This window comes from Podarcis filfolensis (assembly GCF_964270895.1).
Source record: "Podarcis filfolensis genome assembly, chromosome: 6".
Taxonomy (NCBI): Eukaryota; Metazoa; Chordata; class Lepidosauria; order Squamata; family Lacertidae; genus Podarcis; species Podarcis filfolensis.
In genome coordinates, this window is record NC_139609.1 from 25,116,413 (window position 1) to 25,135,027 (window position 18,615).

At 43.2% G+C, this 18,615-nt stretch overlaps 1 protein-coding gene across 4 annotated transcripts; it reads left to right on the top strand.

Annotated features, from left to right (window-relative positions):
• Positions 1-1,102: 1,102 nt before the first annotated feature.
• RWDD3 (RWD domain containing 3) lies at positions 1,103-18,280 on the top strand. 4 transcript variants are annotated; one of them, XM_083620752.1, is made up of 4 exons: positions 1,103-1,365; positions 15,110-15,597; positions 17,625-17,722; positions 17,826-18,280. In XM_083620752.1, exons 1-4 carry the CDS (start codon positions 1,281-1,283, stop codon positions 17,938-17,940), a joined length of 786 nt encoding a protein of 261 aa, XP_083476878.1. In that variant the 5' UTR covers positions 1,103-1,280; the 3' UTR covers positions 17,941-18,280. The 4 variants fall into 4 exon arrangements, with proteins under 4 accessions (XP_083476878.1, XP_083476877.1, XP_083476880.1 ...); XM_083620751.1 differs by having other exon boundaries at positions 1,116-1,365; positions 17,607-17,722; XM_083620754.1 differs by lacking the exon at positions 1,103-1,365 and adding an exon at positions 1,384-1,610.
• Positions 18,281-18,615: the final 335 nt, after the last annotated feature.

The following is an 18,615-nucleotide window of genomic DNA, read 5'->3' on the forward strand; positions in this document are numbered from 1 at the left end:
AAGCACCCATAATAAAATACAAATATGATTTGAGGGAGCCTTGGGAGAAGGTGCCGCTGATGGTTCCCTCCTCTGCCAGCGGACCCTGGCCATGAGCTTTTCCTGGCAGGTGGCTGTGTATAACCACCCATTTATTTTCCCACAATGCCCCAGGATGACACTAGCTGAAAGCAGTGGTGGTCGTGAGGGTTTTGCGCTGCCTTCAACCTGACTGCCGTACAAAGTGTGTCCTTTATTTCCCCCTGCCCACACTCTTGTCAATAAGGCACAATCCTGGGCCCTGCCCTGCCCACATATAAATCACAGCCACAGCATGTCTTGGAGCACCTAATTCCCCATGAACTCTCCTTGCTATGAATAACTTCACAGGAAGCCTTGTCTCTATTTAGCTGACAGAGGCTTTTGGTGGAGACTTTCGAGATACGTTCCATATAAGGCTTTTTCTTTTGTAGGTAATTGTTTTGAGCCACCTCACATGATGTTACTACATGGGTTGGGTTGCCCTGTCTATTTTTGCCATGGATTGCTTTTTTTTATAGTTGCCACCTTTTATTTCTCTTTTTATCCAGCCTTTTGTCAAAGGAGCTCAAACAGCTCTTTTCACAACAACCTTGTGAGGTAGCTTAGGCCGATACAAGATGACTGGGCCCAAACACCACACCATTTGAACTCTGTGATGGAGGTGGGGGCAGGATTCGGACTCGGGTCTCACCCTGTTTTACGTGCAGTGCTCTAACCACTATGCCGTGTTTAGGACTGAACTACTTTTAGCATTTCTTGGAATTGTTCAAGATTACTTATCTGTGAATTAAAGATTGCCTATTCAACAGAATTCAGTGCCGACAGCGGGCCAGGAAGGTTTCAGATACCTGAGAAGAATGACAAAGTACCATATAACCATAATTTTCCAATTTGCGCACTTTCAGTTTATGTTGTTTCCTATGCACAAGTTTTGTTTAAAGATCCTTTGTTAAAAATAGTAATTCTAAAAGCAATCAAACTTCACACTTTAGGAATGCAGAGCCTCTGGCTGTTCATATTGTTAAATTTACAGTGCTTTGTCCCGAAGGAACGGGCTTCTTTTCATCACAAAGTACACAACCTTAGTTATTGAGACAATCAGAGGTAACCAGGAATCAGCTGTCAGCGGCAGAAGCCGCATCCTTTGCCTTTGCCTTAATGAGCGAAGGAGGCGGAGCGCCCCCTTGTGGACACGGGACTCCTTTTCAAGCCCGTCCCCGTTTTCAATCCGGGCGGAAGGGGCGGCGCGTCTCTCTGCCATGTCGGACCTGGCTTTAGAGGAGCTCTCTGCGATTGCCGCGATTTACTGCGGGGAAAATGAATGCGAAGTGCTGGAGGTGTCAGGTGACTGTTTCTCAATCCTAGTACCGCTGGCTTAGTGACCCATAACCGGGAGTTTTTGCTGAGAACCTCCTAATCACGACAGATGGGAGCAGCTTTTAGCACACCTGCTTTCAACAACAACAACACGGGGAGGGAAAAAGACCCGTTTGAAAAACAGGGGTTCCCATAAAAATGAGGAGGGGGAAATTCTGGGCGGCTCCTGGAGGGCAGAGAAGAAGCTATGAAGGCCACAAAAGCAGCAAGCGGTAGATGAATGCAGCTTTATCAGCCCATCAAAATCAGAATTACTTTTGATTCTCGTTAGCGAAGATGAACTTCCCCCTTTCACTAACCCCCTAGTTTCCCCTCCCCTTTGAAATCGTTGCACAGTTTTAAAAAGATAATAATAGGAATGCTTAATCTGTTGTCCAGGTGCCCGTGGTGGCTGCTGCATCAGTTTTTATCCCTACTCTTTCCCTTTAAGAGTACAGTGGTTGAAATATACTCAGAGTCGCAAAGTGATTTCATGCTCTTTATTCAGCTCATAGTGGTGAGGAGGAATGAATGAAAGTCCCCTCAAAGTATCTGCTTTATATACATTATTTACACAATGGGCTGCACATGATTGGCTAATTCCGGAATTCTACTGTAAGCCAATCAGGTTGTGGATTCACTTTTATATGGAGCATGATTGGGTGGTTCCTGCCAACCAATCATACTGCTGCATTGTTCTAGGACCAATCAGACTGCTGCATTCTGAATCCTATTGTTCTAGGACCAATCAGACTGCTGCAGTTTGGATCCTATTCAACTCAGTACATAACACCGGTACCTCTGGTTACGTACTTAATTCGTTCCGGAGGTCCGTTCTTAACCTGAAACTGTTCTTAACCTGAAGCACCACTTTAGCTAATGGGGCCTCCTGCTGCTGCCGCACCGCCAGAGCACGATTTCTGTTCTCATCCTGAAGCAAAGTGCTTAACCTGAAGCACTATTGCTGGGTTAGCAGAGTCTGTAACCTGAAGCGTATGTAAACTGAAGCATATGTAACCCGAGGTACCACTGTATCCTTAAGCATGTGCAGAGCTTGGTTGCTGATTTTTCCTGCTGTTTTGTACGCAGCCATGGATAAAGGGGGAACGGGTTGCATTTGAGAAGGGTGTGAGCATAATTCAGAGAAAACCCTGTCGGAAGCCCTGGAGAGCAGCTGCCTGACAGTGTAGACAGTACCAAGCTTAATGGATCCATTGGTGGCACTTAGTATATTGTAGCTTCCTATGTTCCAACAAGCGGGAGACGCAGACTAGCTTGAGACTTTCTGGCCCATGGTCATCCTGTGAGTTTCATGGCTGAGTTTGGGTTTGAGCCCTAATCTCCCAGGTCCAAATTCGATAAGTCAAGCTACTGCATTACGGGGCCTAAGTTCTTGAGTGCATGGTGGTTTTTAATAGCATAAATAAGCACCAGTGCAAAAAATAAATAAATCCAGGGGTAGATACACTAGGTAACTCTTGTTCCTGCTTGCTTACGGTTCTTTTTTTAAAGAAAGAATAAAATCAGTGGTTTGATTTCAGCTAGGGCACCTGAGACATTCACGGCCTAGGACCCTCGTACCTACGGGACCGCCTGTCCCGGTATGCCCCACGGAGGACCTTAAGGTCCATAAATAACAACACCCTAGTGGTCCCGGGCCCTAAGGAAGTTAGATTGGCTTCAACCAGAGCCAGGGCCTTTTCAACACTGGCTCCGGCCTGGTGGAACGCTCTGCCTCATGAGACCAGGGCCCTGCAGGATCTGATTTCTTTCCGCAGGGCCTGTAAGACAGAGTTCCTTCTGCCCTTTGGCTTGGAGCCAATTTGATTCCCCCCCTTCTTTTTCCTTTCTCCTCCTGTGATGAGGCTGCATTTTAATGTTTCAACATTTTAATGTTGTATTTTAATCTTGTTTTTAAGTTGTATTCATTCAACTTGTTTTTATTATTGCTTGTTAGCTGCCCTGAGCCCGGCCTTGGCTGGGAAGGGCGGGGTATAAATAAAAAATATTTTTATTAGAAGAACTTTTTTTTCCTGATTCACTGCCACTTTCCTGAATAGGCCCACAAACAAGATGCAGTGCGAAACAGAGGCTCAAAAACTAAGTTTGTTGTTTGTTGTGTGTGTTATGTGTGTGCAGGCGCTGCCCTTTTTCTTCAAGTTATGCAGTGTTTCTAAAAACATTTTAAGCAACGTGCTGAGACATTCCCTTGCCTTTCTCTCCCCCCATATAAGTTCCTATTCCTTCCCAGAGACACCCCTTTAAATAACAGACAGCAGCTGCAGAGGAGCAGCAAGTCGTCTGACTGCTCACATAGGCAACATTCATGATCCCAGAACTCCAGTTTTCAGAGCCAAGCGGATGTTGCCTTCCTGTGTGTTTTATTGACAGAGAGTGGCTTGATGGCGATATATTTTGGCTTAGATGTGTGCAGTGAGATGTAAGCTGATGCCCACATCCAAAATAAAATACCCGTGAGACTTCTCTTGCATTCCTTTATCTGTACTTTCTTGTACAAAAGGGCGATTGTCCGGGATCAATCAGGTGTTCAGGAAAGATCAATCGCTTTCTGAGTGAGCCCATTAAAAAATAGCGCTGAGCAGCTAACTAACTTGAGCTGTGTACACACCATACATTTAAAACACCTCCCCCCAAAATCCTGGGAGCTGTAGTTCCCAGCACCTTTAAACTACAACTCCCAGGATTGTTGTTGGTTTTTTGGCCAGGAGGCGGGGAATGTGCTTTATATGTATGGTGGATACACAGCTCTGTTGATGATATTTGAGAGTCCCTTCCCTCTCTGCCATCTTTTCCCCGCTCTCCATCAACTGATACTTTCTTCCTTTTATGTCAAGCGGGGGAAGGAAATCCCAATTTCCTACTGGATATGTTTTCTCTCAGGCGTTTTTTGAATCTTAGCACGGGGGGAAAAAAATAAAATGATGTAAGTTTTATTTATTTTATTTTTCTCCTCCCAGCTCAAATGTCTGTAAACATGCAAAGTGTTCCCATTCTGTTCCCATCTCTCTTGTAAGCATTGCCCTTGTACCCCTGCTTTTCTGTCAACACCTGCTGGCAAGCTGAACCAAACGTTCTCCACTGCTGCCAGTCGCCTCCGAAGACCCCAAGGCTGCTTTGCATGAGTTTACTGTCGGACTGCTAAACATCACAAATGCACATTAAATATGCATCTGAGTATGTTCCAAAAACAGATCAGCTGTTTCCCCCACTGCGGTGTGCTACAAATGTGTGGCAATTTCTCTGCTAAAACTCAGCATCCCCCGCCCGCCCCCCACAGCATTGTAGCTTTTCAAACAGCCTTCCGGGGGACGTTGAGTTCTTCTGAAACCTACGAGGCATTTTTGAATGAGATCAGTAATGGTAGGCAGACTTTTCCTTTAAAAAAGAGCTGGCCCATCTTTGCCACCTCTGTCTCCAGTGTGCAGCCATAGTGTGGTGGGTGCATTCTATGCTGGTCTGTGCTTTGCATGAACTGACCTTAGAAACCTCTGCAACAGACAGAGTGTTCCTTGGGAGAAAAGCGCATGTGAAGAAAGGGATCCCCGGAGATCGAAAATTTGAAAACCACTGCTCTGAGATACTTAGCCAGATTGGATGATCATGCCTCAAACGGCCATTGGATCAATCCACACAGAACACTTTCACCCCTCCCTTCACTCAAACTGTGGTTAAGCCAGGAATCTCCTGATTAACCATAGTTTCCCATTACATCCAGTTTGAGAAACTATGGTTAACTAGAGACTTCCTGGTTTGTTTACTTACACCAAGAAGTGGTTGCACATGCCCTCTAAAGAACTTGTTCATATTTTGACTTAATAAGCCACTATATCACCATCTGAATGTGGCCCATTGTGACAGTTTATTTTTCCTTGCTTCTGCATTACATGCATACCTAAAAGTTACCCTAAATAATTAATCCCAGACTCTCTTATAATTAATGGTAGCATATCCAGCTTAGCTTCTCCCCCCCCCTTGTCAGATTTTTGATATAAAAAAGTTACACATCTTTACTGTTTCTAACTTTTGACATAGCAGAGAGTCTAATGGGTGTCAATTTTCTGTCACAATTTTTTATATATATCGTATATATATAACAAATTGTGATGAGTAAATGAATGACAGTAGCCAGAATTTGCTTGACTTGCTAAAGGGAATAGAAGAAACTGGAGATTTTTGTTCTGTTTTCCAAGAGTAAGTTCTCCAGGTTTAAAGAGGGGATGGGGAGCTGCCTTTGTCTGGTGGGCTAGATCCTTATCTCTCCTTATCTCCTTATCTCTCATTGTCAGCCATTTTGACAAGTGATCTGGGTCACAGTGTAGCCATCTCTGCTCAATGAACAGGAGAAGCTTGCTGTCTTTCTCAAACCGATTGTCATAGGCTGCAAACAAATGCACATTTGATTTATTAACGCATTAATCAGCGAAGGTTTTGTTAATCAGGTGTCAAACCCTATCTTTGGTCTGGTAAGAATATATATTTTTAAAACACAATAAATAACTGTCAAAAGAGGATTATAAAAATTAGACGATAATATGCTTTGGGAATGCAGGCAAGACATTTTATTTCCAGCATCAAGCTGGAGATCTTTTGTGCCTCCTAGTCCTGCAAAATGTTCCAGTATGAGATATGTATCAGTTTTGCAAAACAAAACTAGTTTTGCTGCTGTGGATCCCAGGAGTGTCTTTGTAGCATCCAAATTAGATTGAATAATTTATGAAAATGCTTACTGTTAAAATACAAATCGGCTGTAATGTTGCTTACCCATGTTTAGGGTTGGAAAAAATCCCATACGCCTGATCACCAAGGCACTAGGCCTGGGCGATATATCAATATATCTCCCAGGACCGGTATGAGGAGCGGACCGCGATGTCGGCTTCACTCAGCAGTATATCACTGGTGAAACCACCATCGCTCCTGAGTCCCTCTGCTAGTGACTTTCTATAGTGAGTGCTGCACGAGCATCTAATAATTGTTTGCTAACAGGCATATCTTTCTATCTAGGTTTTCTCTGACGCTTAAGATTGGACCCTGCTATTGCTCGATTGTTGCTTTTATCTCCATTTTGTATTTTGCACACTGCCTAGATGTTTCAAATATATTCAGCAGTTTGGAAATGCTAATCAACTGAAAACAAATTATGCCCGTTATTGGAGATGGTTGTGTTAAAATCAAGGGACGTGAATGGGTCAGAGTAGAGATTTCTTGAGGTTTGGTGGGTATGGCGTGTTCTCCCTCCACTCGGTCTGAGTTTTCTGAAGCTTAGGAGCGACCCGCTCAACATGCACCAGGCGTTTTATTGAAAATGATGTGTGAATGAATTTAAATCAGCTAATTAACTAAGGTCTGCTTTACTTTTTCTTGTCTGGCCTCAAAGATTAGTGTTGCCGATAGACCGACATAATTTACTTGTTAATCCACTCTCTCGTCCTCCTCTATGGTTTGCTCAGCTATCTTGCCATAAAACATATATTTGTTCATCAAAATTTGGATTTCTGCAGGTAACGCTCAGAAATGCACAATGAGTGGGTGACACAGAAAGCCGGCAAAAAGGAAAAAAAGGAGGGGTAGAGAGGGAGCCCTTTCTAGCTGACACCAAACACAGAAAACAATTTGAAGTATGCCAGCACTAAATTTACTGATGATAAGCATGCAGCTGGGGGAAATGAGTGAGAATGTGCTGGGTTTCCAACTTATTAGCACAATAAATGTCAACAGAATGGTAATTTACTGCTCTCTATTTCAGATAGCACCTCTTGTGAAAGAGTCAGGCAAATAGAAGGTGCTATTACAGGTAGGTAGGGAGACTTATTGTAATCCGCCAACTTCAGCTGCCAGCGGCCCTTCTGAGTCAGGGCTGTTATCATGTTCAGCCTGATATGTCAGTATTATTTTGAAATGTGCAAGAAAAATAACCCCAAAGCAAACTCGAGGCACAAAGGTGGCCGGCTGGTTTTGCATTGCAGGCTGGGGCGCACGAGGGAGGACAAGGATGATAATAAGATAAAGGACATTGGTTTTGGGTTAAAATAGGCCTCCACTTTATTGATTGCAGGTGTAAGTAGGCTTTGGCGAAGGCATTGGGTATGTATCTCATTCCTTTTTTTTAAATTTGCATTTTACTTATTTGTTAACATTCTTATATTACATCAGTAAACGATGCCATATTACATTACAGGACTTACTATAATATAATTTCTAACATGTGTACGAAAATTATATACAAATTTTATATACCTAGAAAGAAAATGAAACAAAAAAAGAAGAAGAAAGAACAAAGAGAAAAAACAAAAACAAAGTCATCTCCTCCTAATGGATTAATTGGCCGGGTCGACCCTGGATTTTGGCATACATTGAATCAGTCCTACCAGGAGTGTCATATTGGAAGGATGCTGTAGCCTATAAGCCCCTGTGTGGGCTCCCGGACAGAGACACCCCCTCGTGGACCCCTTTAGCGGGGTACCCAAAAGGCTAAGAACCCAGCCCAACGCCTTATCCACCATCAAGTTATGATGATTGCTGGCAAAAACCTCCCAACTGGCCCAATTTTTCTGCAGGAAAAACTACTGTATCCCTCCCTGGCTTCCAATACAGCAACTCTACAATTCTGTTCTTCAGGGAGTATTCCACATGGACCCACCCACTCACCTTTGGGCAGGACCAAATCTGATGCTCAGGGTGAAGGATCCAGTGCCAAACCCACATGGATGGCTCAGGCGTGGCCTCTTTATATAAGAAATAGGTGGACCTTACCTGGAACCTGGGTCAGTCAGGTCCGCTGCTGCCGCCATGCCTTCCCCCAGCCTACTTGAAACTGGTCTGTTCAAATGGGGGATGCCCTGTCAGTTTGCATTTCTTAGTACAGAAAGTATTGATCTGATGTGTGGAGATCTTTCCTATTCTACTTAGTTCAAGAGTGTTCTGGAAGGTTTCTTTCTATGTGAAAGAAACAGGCAGAAGGTTTCGGATGTTTGGGTTATTCCTTCTGGGAAGCTGAGTACAGCTGGTTTAAACTGGTTCTGTTATCCTTTCTATCAAGGTCATGCTGACTATAATAGTCAGGCCAGGAGGAGCCTAGGTTTCACACTTTCTCTTTCTGTCACTTTGTTCTGGTGTGGTATTCTGTTCTGTATGCTATAGTGTTAAGGTTCAGTCTTATTATAAGCTATAAGTAAGCTTAAGTTAAGTGTGCTGCAACTAGATTGCTTATGGACTGTGCCTACCCTGAATTTATTGGATTTGTGACCATTATGCTCATTTGCCTTCAGTAGCGGTAAAGCTCTGCTGGGTGAAGTACAATTGCCTCTGGTCTATTTTTTGGGAACTCTGCAATGTGTTTAAGTTTCTTCCTCCGCACATGATGTCCGCAGCACTCTGTGCGGCTGTGGGGTGAGGCGCTGACATCTCCCAGTGGCTGCATGGGGTGGGAAAATGGCGTCAGCAAGTGAAACGGGAGACTAGGGTTGCAGTTTGATATGCTGTAGGCCAGGGTTGGGAAATCTCTTGACAGCAGTCCAGATCATGAGACCTTGAGGCCTCATGATTTAGACAATGGTAGTCTCTCCAAGATCAAACCGATCCATTCTTAAGGAAATCAGCCCTGAGTGCTCACTCGAAGGGCAGATCCTGAAGCTGAGGCTCCAATACTTTGGTCACCTCATGAGAAGAGAAGACTCCCTGGAAAAGACCCTGGTGCTGGGAAAGATGGAGGGCACAAGGAGAAAGGGATGACAGAGGACGAGATGGTTGGACAGTGTTCTCGAATCTACCAGCATGAGTTTGACCAAACTGCGGGAGGCGGTGGAAGACAGGAGTACCTGGCGTGCTCTGGTCCATAGGCTTACGATGAATTGGACACAACTAAACAACAACAACAAAAGTCTCTCCAAGCTAGGGGGGCCACTAGGTGGCGCATCGGAAGATGGCTGACAATAACATCTCTCCGACCCACACGAGGTAATTTGGAGGCTATGATGGGGGTAATTAGCCTCCTTAACCCCCCCAGGATTATGGGGGGGACGGCCCTTGCCTGCTGTGCCCTATACCACCCCCGAATTTGTGGGGGTGGGGGCACTAGGCACAAAGCCCTCCTGTGGGATTCCGGCACTCCTTGACGCCGTCTCTGATCCGCGCCTCTAGTTTGCAAGAATCTTCAAAAGAAACAATTTGGACGAGATAAATTGCACATACTTCAAGGAAAAAGGGGGAGTAAAGACTGCTGACAGAAGAGATCACTGATAACAAGGCAAGAATAAAATATGAGAAGATACGACAAGATACGGTATTGCAAATGACTGAGGGGGGAGGGGGGAAAAACCTTCCATTCCTTTTTACGTGACTTAACAAGAATCCCCTCCCCTAATAAGTCAGAACTTTAAGGACTTACGCTGTGATTTAAGGCTGTGTGGAGATAAACTTTCGAACCAAAGCAATGTTTCAAGACGAAGCTGGAAAGTTAAGAGTTTTGGAATGACGCAGTTAAAAATGCCGTCGCCATCTTGGGAGGCATTGTTGGAGCTCTTGGGTCTGGGAGGAGAAAGAGAGAAATAGTGCTGTTTACATATCGTGGATAAACTCCTCTGTGGGATTTAAGAGCGAAAAAAATGCCTGATTTATGATGGAAAGAGTGATGTTATCTACGAAGGAGATATATGGAAACCATCTGGACTTAGATTGGAAGAACGGGAAATTCACACAGGATTATTATATTTGCTTATCGGCTTAAGGAGACTAACAGAAGAGATCGTAAAAGAAAAAGAGAAATTTTATGAACAAGATATGATGTGGAAACACCAAGATAAGACTGGATAGAATTATGAACTTTGTCTGGACTGATTGGGACTGATTTGGACACTAACGCAGTAATAAGAAGATGATTTGAATCCCCCTTTGGATCTTGAAGTATGGGTTCCCCCAACAAAATTTAAAAATTTGGCTTTGTAATTTGGAATTTATGTGATGTGATTTAATTTGATGTGATTGGTCAGTTAATAAAAATTATTAAAAAAAAAACAAAACAAAAGTCTCTCCAAGCTGTTTCCCCTTCCTGATGCTGCTCTGTGGTTGGCTTTTCTGTATTTGCCTGTCAGTCAGGGCCTCTGTGTCCCTCTTGTTTCATTGAGAGTGCCCATGGAAGACAGGAGCACTGTCTTCCTCTTAGGGCAGCGCACTCTACTGAGAAGGAGACTCCATTTCTCGGCATGCTGTTCATAGTGCTCAGGGTTGTCTGAACCATTTCAGCTCATGTCACTCACTAAACCGTCTTCGTCTGTTGTTTGGCAGAGGGCACTGAAGCTTGCGAAGCCGTGTCAGCCGTGAGGAAGGGGCGGGAGGAAGGAATCAGACATAGCTCCATTGCCCATCCCATGAAGCCGAGGTAGATCTTGGGAGGTAGGGAAGAGACAAGCCACTTCAAAAGAACTCATCTGAAACTTGGGACTGCTTCGCTGCGTCTTTCAGATCTGTCTCTCCCAACCCCTTCAGAATGAATCAAGTTGACATTTTAGCAACTTTTTGAAGGAATGGGGTGAAGTGGTTGGAACACATCAAAGAAACGATGTAGTGAAGATCTGAAAAAAGAGCACCTTTCATCTTACACCCTAACTTTTTTCGGTTTTAGTAGAAGCAGATGAGATCCTTGTCCACTCTTAATTTAGCAAAAGTGCCGCTATTGTTTCACGCTGGCTGCATTGCTGTTGGAAAACAGCACAGTACAAAAAAACCACGTGCCGTTCTACTCCTTTTTCCCATTGCCTTTGATTCAGGCGATTAGTCTGATGACAATAATGAAACTCAGCATTTTTATAGCACGTTCCAAGTGTTCAAAGCCTTTCGTGTTGCAGTAATTCTTTCAGCAGCTCTCTAGAAAATAGGGCTGTAATGGCAGCATTGCCAGTTTAGTGGCTATGGCTGAGGGAAGATTTCAAATGGGAGCTTCCTGGCTCACAGTTTTAGTCATACAGTACCATATACACTTAAGATAGAAGAAAAAATTATGGTACCACTTGCAGGTTGGTCGTTTCTGTTGGCTTGGAAGTTACGTATTTTCAAGCAAGTTTTGTGCATAACTAGGGTTTCAGTGGATAGTCTGGGATCTTGTGGTCTGGGATCTCTCTGACTTTATTCTGTACTGCCAAAATGCCTGTTGTTATGACAAGTGTGGTACGTGTAAAGCAAAGGTTCATAAATTTCAGGGGTCTCCTGTAAAGGGTACTGTGAACTCTAAAGACATAACTTAGCTGGGATAGCTCAGTCAGTAGAGCATGAGACTCTGAATCTCAGAGTCATGGGGTTCGAGCCCCCCGTTGGGCAAAATATTCTTGCGTTGCAGGGGGTTGGACTAGATGACCCTCGCGGTCCCTTCCAACTCTATGATTCTATGATTCTCTAAGAAGAACTGTACTAGACCATATCCAGAGTCCATCTAGTCCAGTCAGATGGTTCAGAAAGGTCCACAAGTAAGTCATGAAGTCAACAGTGCTTCCTTGTAGTATATTTGTACCCATAGCAACTGGTATTCAATTAGGGGTACCCTGTCTCTCAACAGTATTATTCATTTATTTTATTTTATTTTTTAAAAAATATGCTGGTCTACTTCCCAGTTGGGAAACCAGAGTGATGCACAATATAATGAAAACCACCAATGCAAAATAGTTTACACCATCATTATCATTACCTTCTTTTTTTAAAAAAAAAACCCCTCACAATCTTCTAATAGCCGTTGAAAGACAAATTCGTGGGGCTAGGCTTAAAGCCATTCACATTTGATAGTAGCCAGTTCCACAAGCTGATTATGGGTGTTTGTGAAGAAATTTGTTCTGGCTTGAACCTCTTGGCAGTTAGTCAGTTTCATTTGATGACCCCCAAGTGGTCTCTGTCTCTGTCTCTCACACACTCTCTCTCTGGATATTAGAAACTTTATCTTTCTTTATGTTCGCCAGCATCCAGGCCGGTTGGCAGGTGTTGGCTCTGCTTTTGCAAAGGCAAAAATTCAATTCCAAACCCCCACACCAAACGACTGGCTTCTGAGGGAGAAAATTGGGGACACCCCCAAAGGGGGAAAACACCTTACCCTCTTGAAGCAGGCGACTAGTTAGGGGATACGTTTTATTTCACTCCTGTCCCAAATCCACAGCTCATAAACAGTCAGCCAGTGTTTGCCATTTGCCTACCCTTGGTTCTGTTTCAATGGCTGGAAACTGGCTCTTATATAAATATAATATCAGATAATTCTCCATCAAACCAAACCTTACAATCTTCTAAGTGAGAGTCATCTTAATAGATTTTTCGTTGTCTCCTGAAAATCTGTCTTCCTGTAATGTCTGAACACTAGCTGTAAGTTTTTCCTTCTTCTGTGGGACTGGGTTTTATCTTGCCAAAGACTTGTGAACTTTCCCCCTTTCTGAAGCATTAACAAGAATTGTGCAGCATTTGACAACGTTTAAAGCAAAAATTAAACGTTATTGTAAAGCCATCATTTTTTGCTCAAACTGCAAGTTAATGTTAAGCATGCACTTCAAATTGCCCTCTTACCATTCTTTTTTTGTTTTGTAGAAAGCAGCTTCAGGCAACTGTGATCTAGATATAGGGGGATTAATACCCCCAACATAGGAAGTTGGGGATATTAATCCTTCTTTCTTTGCACTGTTTTCTCTTGAAAAATCGTCCTGCCCCATCTGTGTCTGAGGGTCTGTTTGCTGTAAATAGTTTGACACTTAAGCAACATGACTTTCCTCGCATGAGAAAAAAGAATCAAAGTCTTGCTAGTTAACCCTCAAAGAGTCCTGGTTTATCTTAACTAATAGTTCTTGATTAGATGGAATCCATATTTGTATTCCCAAGACTTATATTGAATTTCACTAACACTTAAGCAGGCCCTTCCACATTGCTTTCCATTCAAGATCTATTGCTATGAATTCAGGTCCTGGATTAAATTCTTACAGGTGTGTTAAAGCATTAATCTCTTCTTTAATCCCTAAACTAAAATGCTTATTGTAACAATTGGCTGTGTGACTTCCCTGTTAAGCACAAAGGACAGAGAAGTACCAAAGGCAGAAATCAGGAACCTTAGTAAGCGTAATATCATTTAGACACTCTTTTTCCCCTTTCCTTTCTTAAAGTTGTTTTGAGCACTCTCCAGTGTGACTTGAAAATGATAGGCTTGGCCTGATTACTGATTTTCCTTCGCCTCTTTTGTGAAGCAGCCTATCCAGTTCGTAATTCACATAACAACGTGCCACAATACATTTATATATTGGTTTTTGATTGTCCAAAATGCTTCACTTAATGTTTTATTTACAGTACATAATTTATAACTTGTACCTTCATCATATTTCAGGTTGGGAAACCATGCTAAGAAATATTTGTTTTATTTGTTAAATGTATATATCATCTTTTCCTGCAAGGAGCTGAAGGCGATACTCATGGTTTTCTCTTCCCCATGTTAGAGACAGTGATTGGCCCAAGGTCACTCAGTGAACTTCATAGCCAAGTGGGGGGTTTGAACCCTGCTCTCCCAGGTTACACCACCCAACAAATTCATGGTGGATGCAATATCTTAGTTTCTCAAAAACAGCTCAGTGTGTAATCTTATACTTGTTTTGTTGTTTTTGTTTTAACTATCTATTTGTGCCTTTACCTTGTATTTTTATCCTGTGAACCCTAAGATCTTATGATGAAGGGTGGTATTGTCAGTCTAATAAATAAAATAAGTAATGGAAACGAATGTAAATGGATGTAAATGTAATGCAAATGTAAATGTAATGTAAATGAATGTAAATGTAAATGTAAATGTAAATGTAAATGTAAATGGAAGGAAGTAAATCCTATTGATTTAATATGGATTACTCCCAGGTAAGTAGATACTGCATTACAATCTTAGTATCTTAGCCACTGCATCAAGGGTGGTAAACCTCAGGCCCAGGATCTAAATGTGGCCCCCCAGGCCATTTTACCTGGCCCTCAGGCTTCTACCCAAATCCTTCTCTCTCAGGCTGCACCGCTAACTGGCCCTGATATTTCCGCTGGTGATATTTCCTGGTTGGACTGTGTTCATGAACTGGGATTTTATGTTAATGAACTGCGATTATTTGAGTGGTATCTGACCACATCTACTTTAGCTGTACAAAGCTGCCCACAAATGAATGTGACCCTCAGGCAGAAGCAGGTTATCCACCTCTGCGCTGCATGGTACACTTCACATTTGATGTGTGGATTTTGTACTTGGTGGTGCTGTGGCGCTGTGGGTTAAACCACAGAGCCTAGGACTTGCAGATCAGAAGGTCAGCGGTTTGAATCCCCACGACGGGGTGAGCTCCCGTTGTTCGGTCCCTGCTTCTGCAAACCTAGCAGTTCAAAAGCATATCAAAGCGCAAGTAGATACATAGGTACCACTCTGGCGGGAAGGTAAACGCTGTTTCCATGCGCTGCTGTACACCGGCTGCCTTGGCCAATAAAGCGAGATGAGTGCTGCAACCCCAGAGTCGGTCACGAGTGGACTCAATGGTCAGGGGTCCCTTTACCTTTATCCCTCCGCAGTACAAAAATAATCTCACACCAGACATTTTATAGTTATATGAAATATTAATAGATCATTCAGGCCCCCCCCCAGGAGTAAGTAAAGCTTTTTTCTGAGGCTAAAAACAAACCATAAAACATCTGTTGCAAATATGTTAGTTGACTCTCAGTTGATCATTGCTTTTGGATGCTTTTTCAGAGACGGAAGGAATCTCGTTTAGGATTCAGACCAGCGCAAAAGGACCTTTGGGCGCAGATATATTGTTGAAGCTGTTGTTTCATTTGCCGATTGGTTACCCATCAAGCCTGCCGAATATCTCTGTTAGCTCTGAGCAGCTTACAAGGATGCAGTGTGCGGCCGTGAAAGGGAGATTACTCGAGGAAGCAAAGAGGCATTTTTCACAGCCCATGGTACACGAGCTGATTCTCTGGATACAGCATAATCTTAAGCATGCTGTCGAGCAAGCTGAAACTTCAGTCTGCAGCGGGGAAAGTACTCTATCAACAGACGGACCTGAGGAGGATGGTGTCTGGATTGCCCTTCTGCGTTTAGATCATATGAGAGCAAAGGGAAAATATGTCAAAACAGTAGAAAAGTGGTGTGCAGATCTAAAGCTGACTGGAAGACTGATGTTCATGGGCAAGATGATTCTGATTCTTCTTCAAGGAGACAGAAGGAGCATTAAGGTGCAGACATTGCTCTGATTTGCTGGTTCGGTTGCTGATAGCTCAGAGAACTATGCCAGTTCAAATACATTCAGGTGGTTTTTTTTGTATGTTTGTTAGGCGTTTTGTGAAACTGGCTGTTTTATTAACAGCAATGTCTTTTTAAAGTTTAAGCTCTGTGTCCCGTCCGCCGCCCTTTGTATTTAGAGCAGGGTTTCCCGAACATGTGTCTTCCGCTGTTTCTGGATTACATCTCCCATCATCCATAGCTAGCAGGACCAGTCGTCAGGGATAATGGGAATTGTAGTCCACAACCATCTGGAAACCCAAGTTTGGGGAATCCTGATTTATAACAAGATTTAGCATTGGGTTAAGAGGGTCTGGTCAGCCGCTAACTTCAACAGGGAGCTTATTTCTGAATTGAAGAAGAGCCAGCAATATTAGCCCCACGCACTGATCCCCCCCCCCGGGCAAAGGGATCTTTTAATCCTCATTTCTCCAGAGGAAACAGCAACACTGGGTTAGCCAAGAGCTGTATCTCGGCTGGCATTTGCCTGCATTTTGCTCACACATGGAAGAAATCTGCTGAAGTCCATGTTGGGAAAACTTTGTTCCGAACTTCTTTGGCATTTTGCACAGGATCTTTGCTTGGGAGGAAAAAAGCTGGTTTTCAGACAGGAAGCTGGTGGGAGTCTGAGGCCTGCTGTGGCCTATTCCTATTTTAGGAACAGATGCAACCAAATGCTAGCCAAACAGACTTCTGGTAAATAGTGACCATTGCACTTCCACATCCCTTAGAGACTAATGCATGTGATTATGGCTGCACTAGGGAGAATATGGTTTTCTGTCTTCCTGCAACAAGTTTCTTCATAGTCAGTGTAGCAGAATTGTGGTGGAAGCCTGTTTTCTAAAATAGATTACATAATTTGGATCAGGATAAGCTGACTGCAAACCTAGACATAACTAGGATTTTTTTTTAAAAAAGGGGATAAGTACATGTAACATAACCATAGAGGTAGGAAGGTCGAATGACCCTGTAGACTACTCATAAATGTTTGCTCTTTCAGAATGCAACTTCCTATATGTCTTATTCATTTAGGGATTTCTATACCACAATTTAGGGACATGGGTGGCGCTGTGGGTTAAACCACAGAGCCTAGGACTTGCAGATCAGAAGGTTGGCAGTTCAAATCCCCACGACGGGGTGAGCTCCCGTTGCTCGGTCCCTGCTCCTGCCAACCTAGCAGTTTGAAAGCATGTCAAAGTGCAAGTAGATAAATAGGTACCGCTCTGGTGGGAAGGTAAAACGGCGTTTCCGTGCGCTGCTCTGGTTCGCCAGAAGCGGCTTAGTCATGCTGGCCACATGACCCGGAAGCTGTACACCGGCTCCCTCGGCCAGTAAAGCGAGATGAGCGCCGCAACCCCAGAGTCGGTCACAAGTGGACCTAATGGTCAGGGGTCCCTCTACCTTTACCTTTATACCACCATTTACCAAATGGTCACAGGTTGGTTTGTAAGTCATGAAGATCGTAAGTGCAGAATGTGAAACATTAAAACAGCAAACTAAAATAATAGCAACAATGGGTTGTTATCCAAAGTAGCGCTAATTACATCCCTGATGGTTTTAAGAAGTTTGTGGGTAGCTCTAGTTAAGAACACTGGAAGACTTGGTGCATCAAGTAGTAGTAGTAATAATAATAATAATAATAATAATAATAATAATAATAATAATTGGCCAACACAACTGAAGCATGTCACCAGCGTTCCCTCATGTATCCCATCATGGGTGTATATTTTCCATGCTTTACAAGGAAACACAAGTGTAACACTGGTCTTGCAACTTCAGGCTTCACCTGGTCTTTCACTTTTAGTCTTAAGAACCTTGAGATTTTGACCAGGGCAATGCTAAGGACGGGCCTCCTTCCCCTTTTTATTTTTCAGCAATAAAGTTTAATCAACAGGCTCTTACAGTTGACGTTTCATGTTCTGATGTTGTGTGGGTTGTTTTTTTGTGTGTGTGTGTGATTTAGGAATATCTTCTTCTTCAGAAAACCAGCAAGGTGGATGTGGATTCGAGCGGAAAGAAGTGTAAAGAGAAAATGATTAGCGTTCTTTCAGAAACAAAAGCCCAGGCAGCACACAGAAGGTATAATTTAGCACTGTTTCGGCTAGAAAAGCAGCTTTGAATTGATAATTACATTCTGACACGGAAGCAGGCATATTCATGAAGTCTTTCTTGTACAACATAGGTTTCAGGCATTTGAAGTCAAAGAGTACTCAACGCTGGGTGAGCTGCAAAATGAATTCAAGGCTGCGGGCCTGGCAGAACTGTTCAGCGAGTTTGTGCTGGCTCGCTTGAAGTAATTCTGAAGCAGGCACATGTGGCTGAGACTAAAACTGTCATTGAACGTATCAAATGGATGCCGAGAGAAGGTAAAATGAAAGGTTTTGCTGGAGGACAGCTCTGAAGTGTCTCTTGCAAAGTGTCAGGGAAAAGCTGTCTCCTTGGTAAGTTCTCCTCATGCTCAGAACGGGTGATGTTTTTGATTGTGACAACTCTTTGCTGGAACACTTTGCGTATTAATGATATTTAAGAACCGTAGGTCAGATGGGAAGCATGGGTGGCACAGAAATCACCCTATTCTTTGGGATCAGGGTGGATTGTTCCTCTTCTCTCCTATAATTAAATGATCTTTTAGAATAATTTGTTTCCAGTGTGACATTTTTTGGGTATGTTTATGCTACTTGGAAAGCTGTACAAGAACCACCACCCTTCCTTTCCACCATATTGTAAATGAACTCTGTTGGGAATAAAGGAAAATGGTAATTGCTTATACCTCATCTCTAGCCTGCTTTTCTGCTCTAGGAGGTTCCTAAAGCAGCTTAGGCTGCAGCCCTGTGCACAAACTCCTGGAAATAAGCCCGACTGAACTCAACAGGACGATTTTCCCAAATAGACATGTGTACGATGGCACTGTTAATATGTGAATAAGATGTTACATATACAAGACTGCAGCCATTTTAAGTTTTATTTGCTCT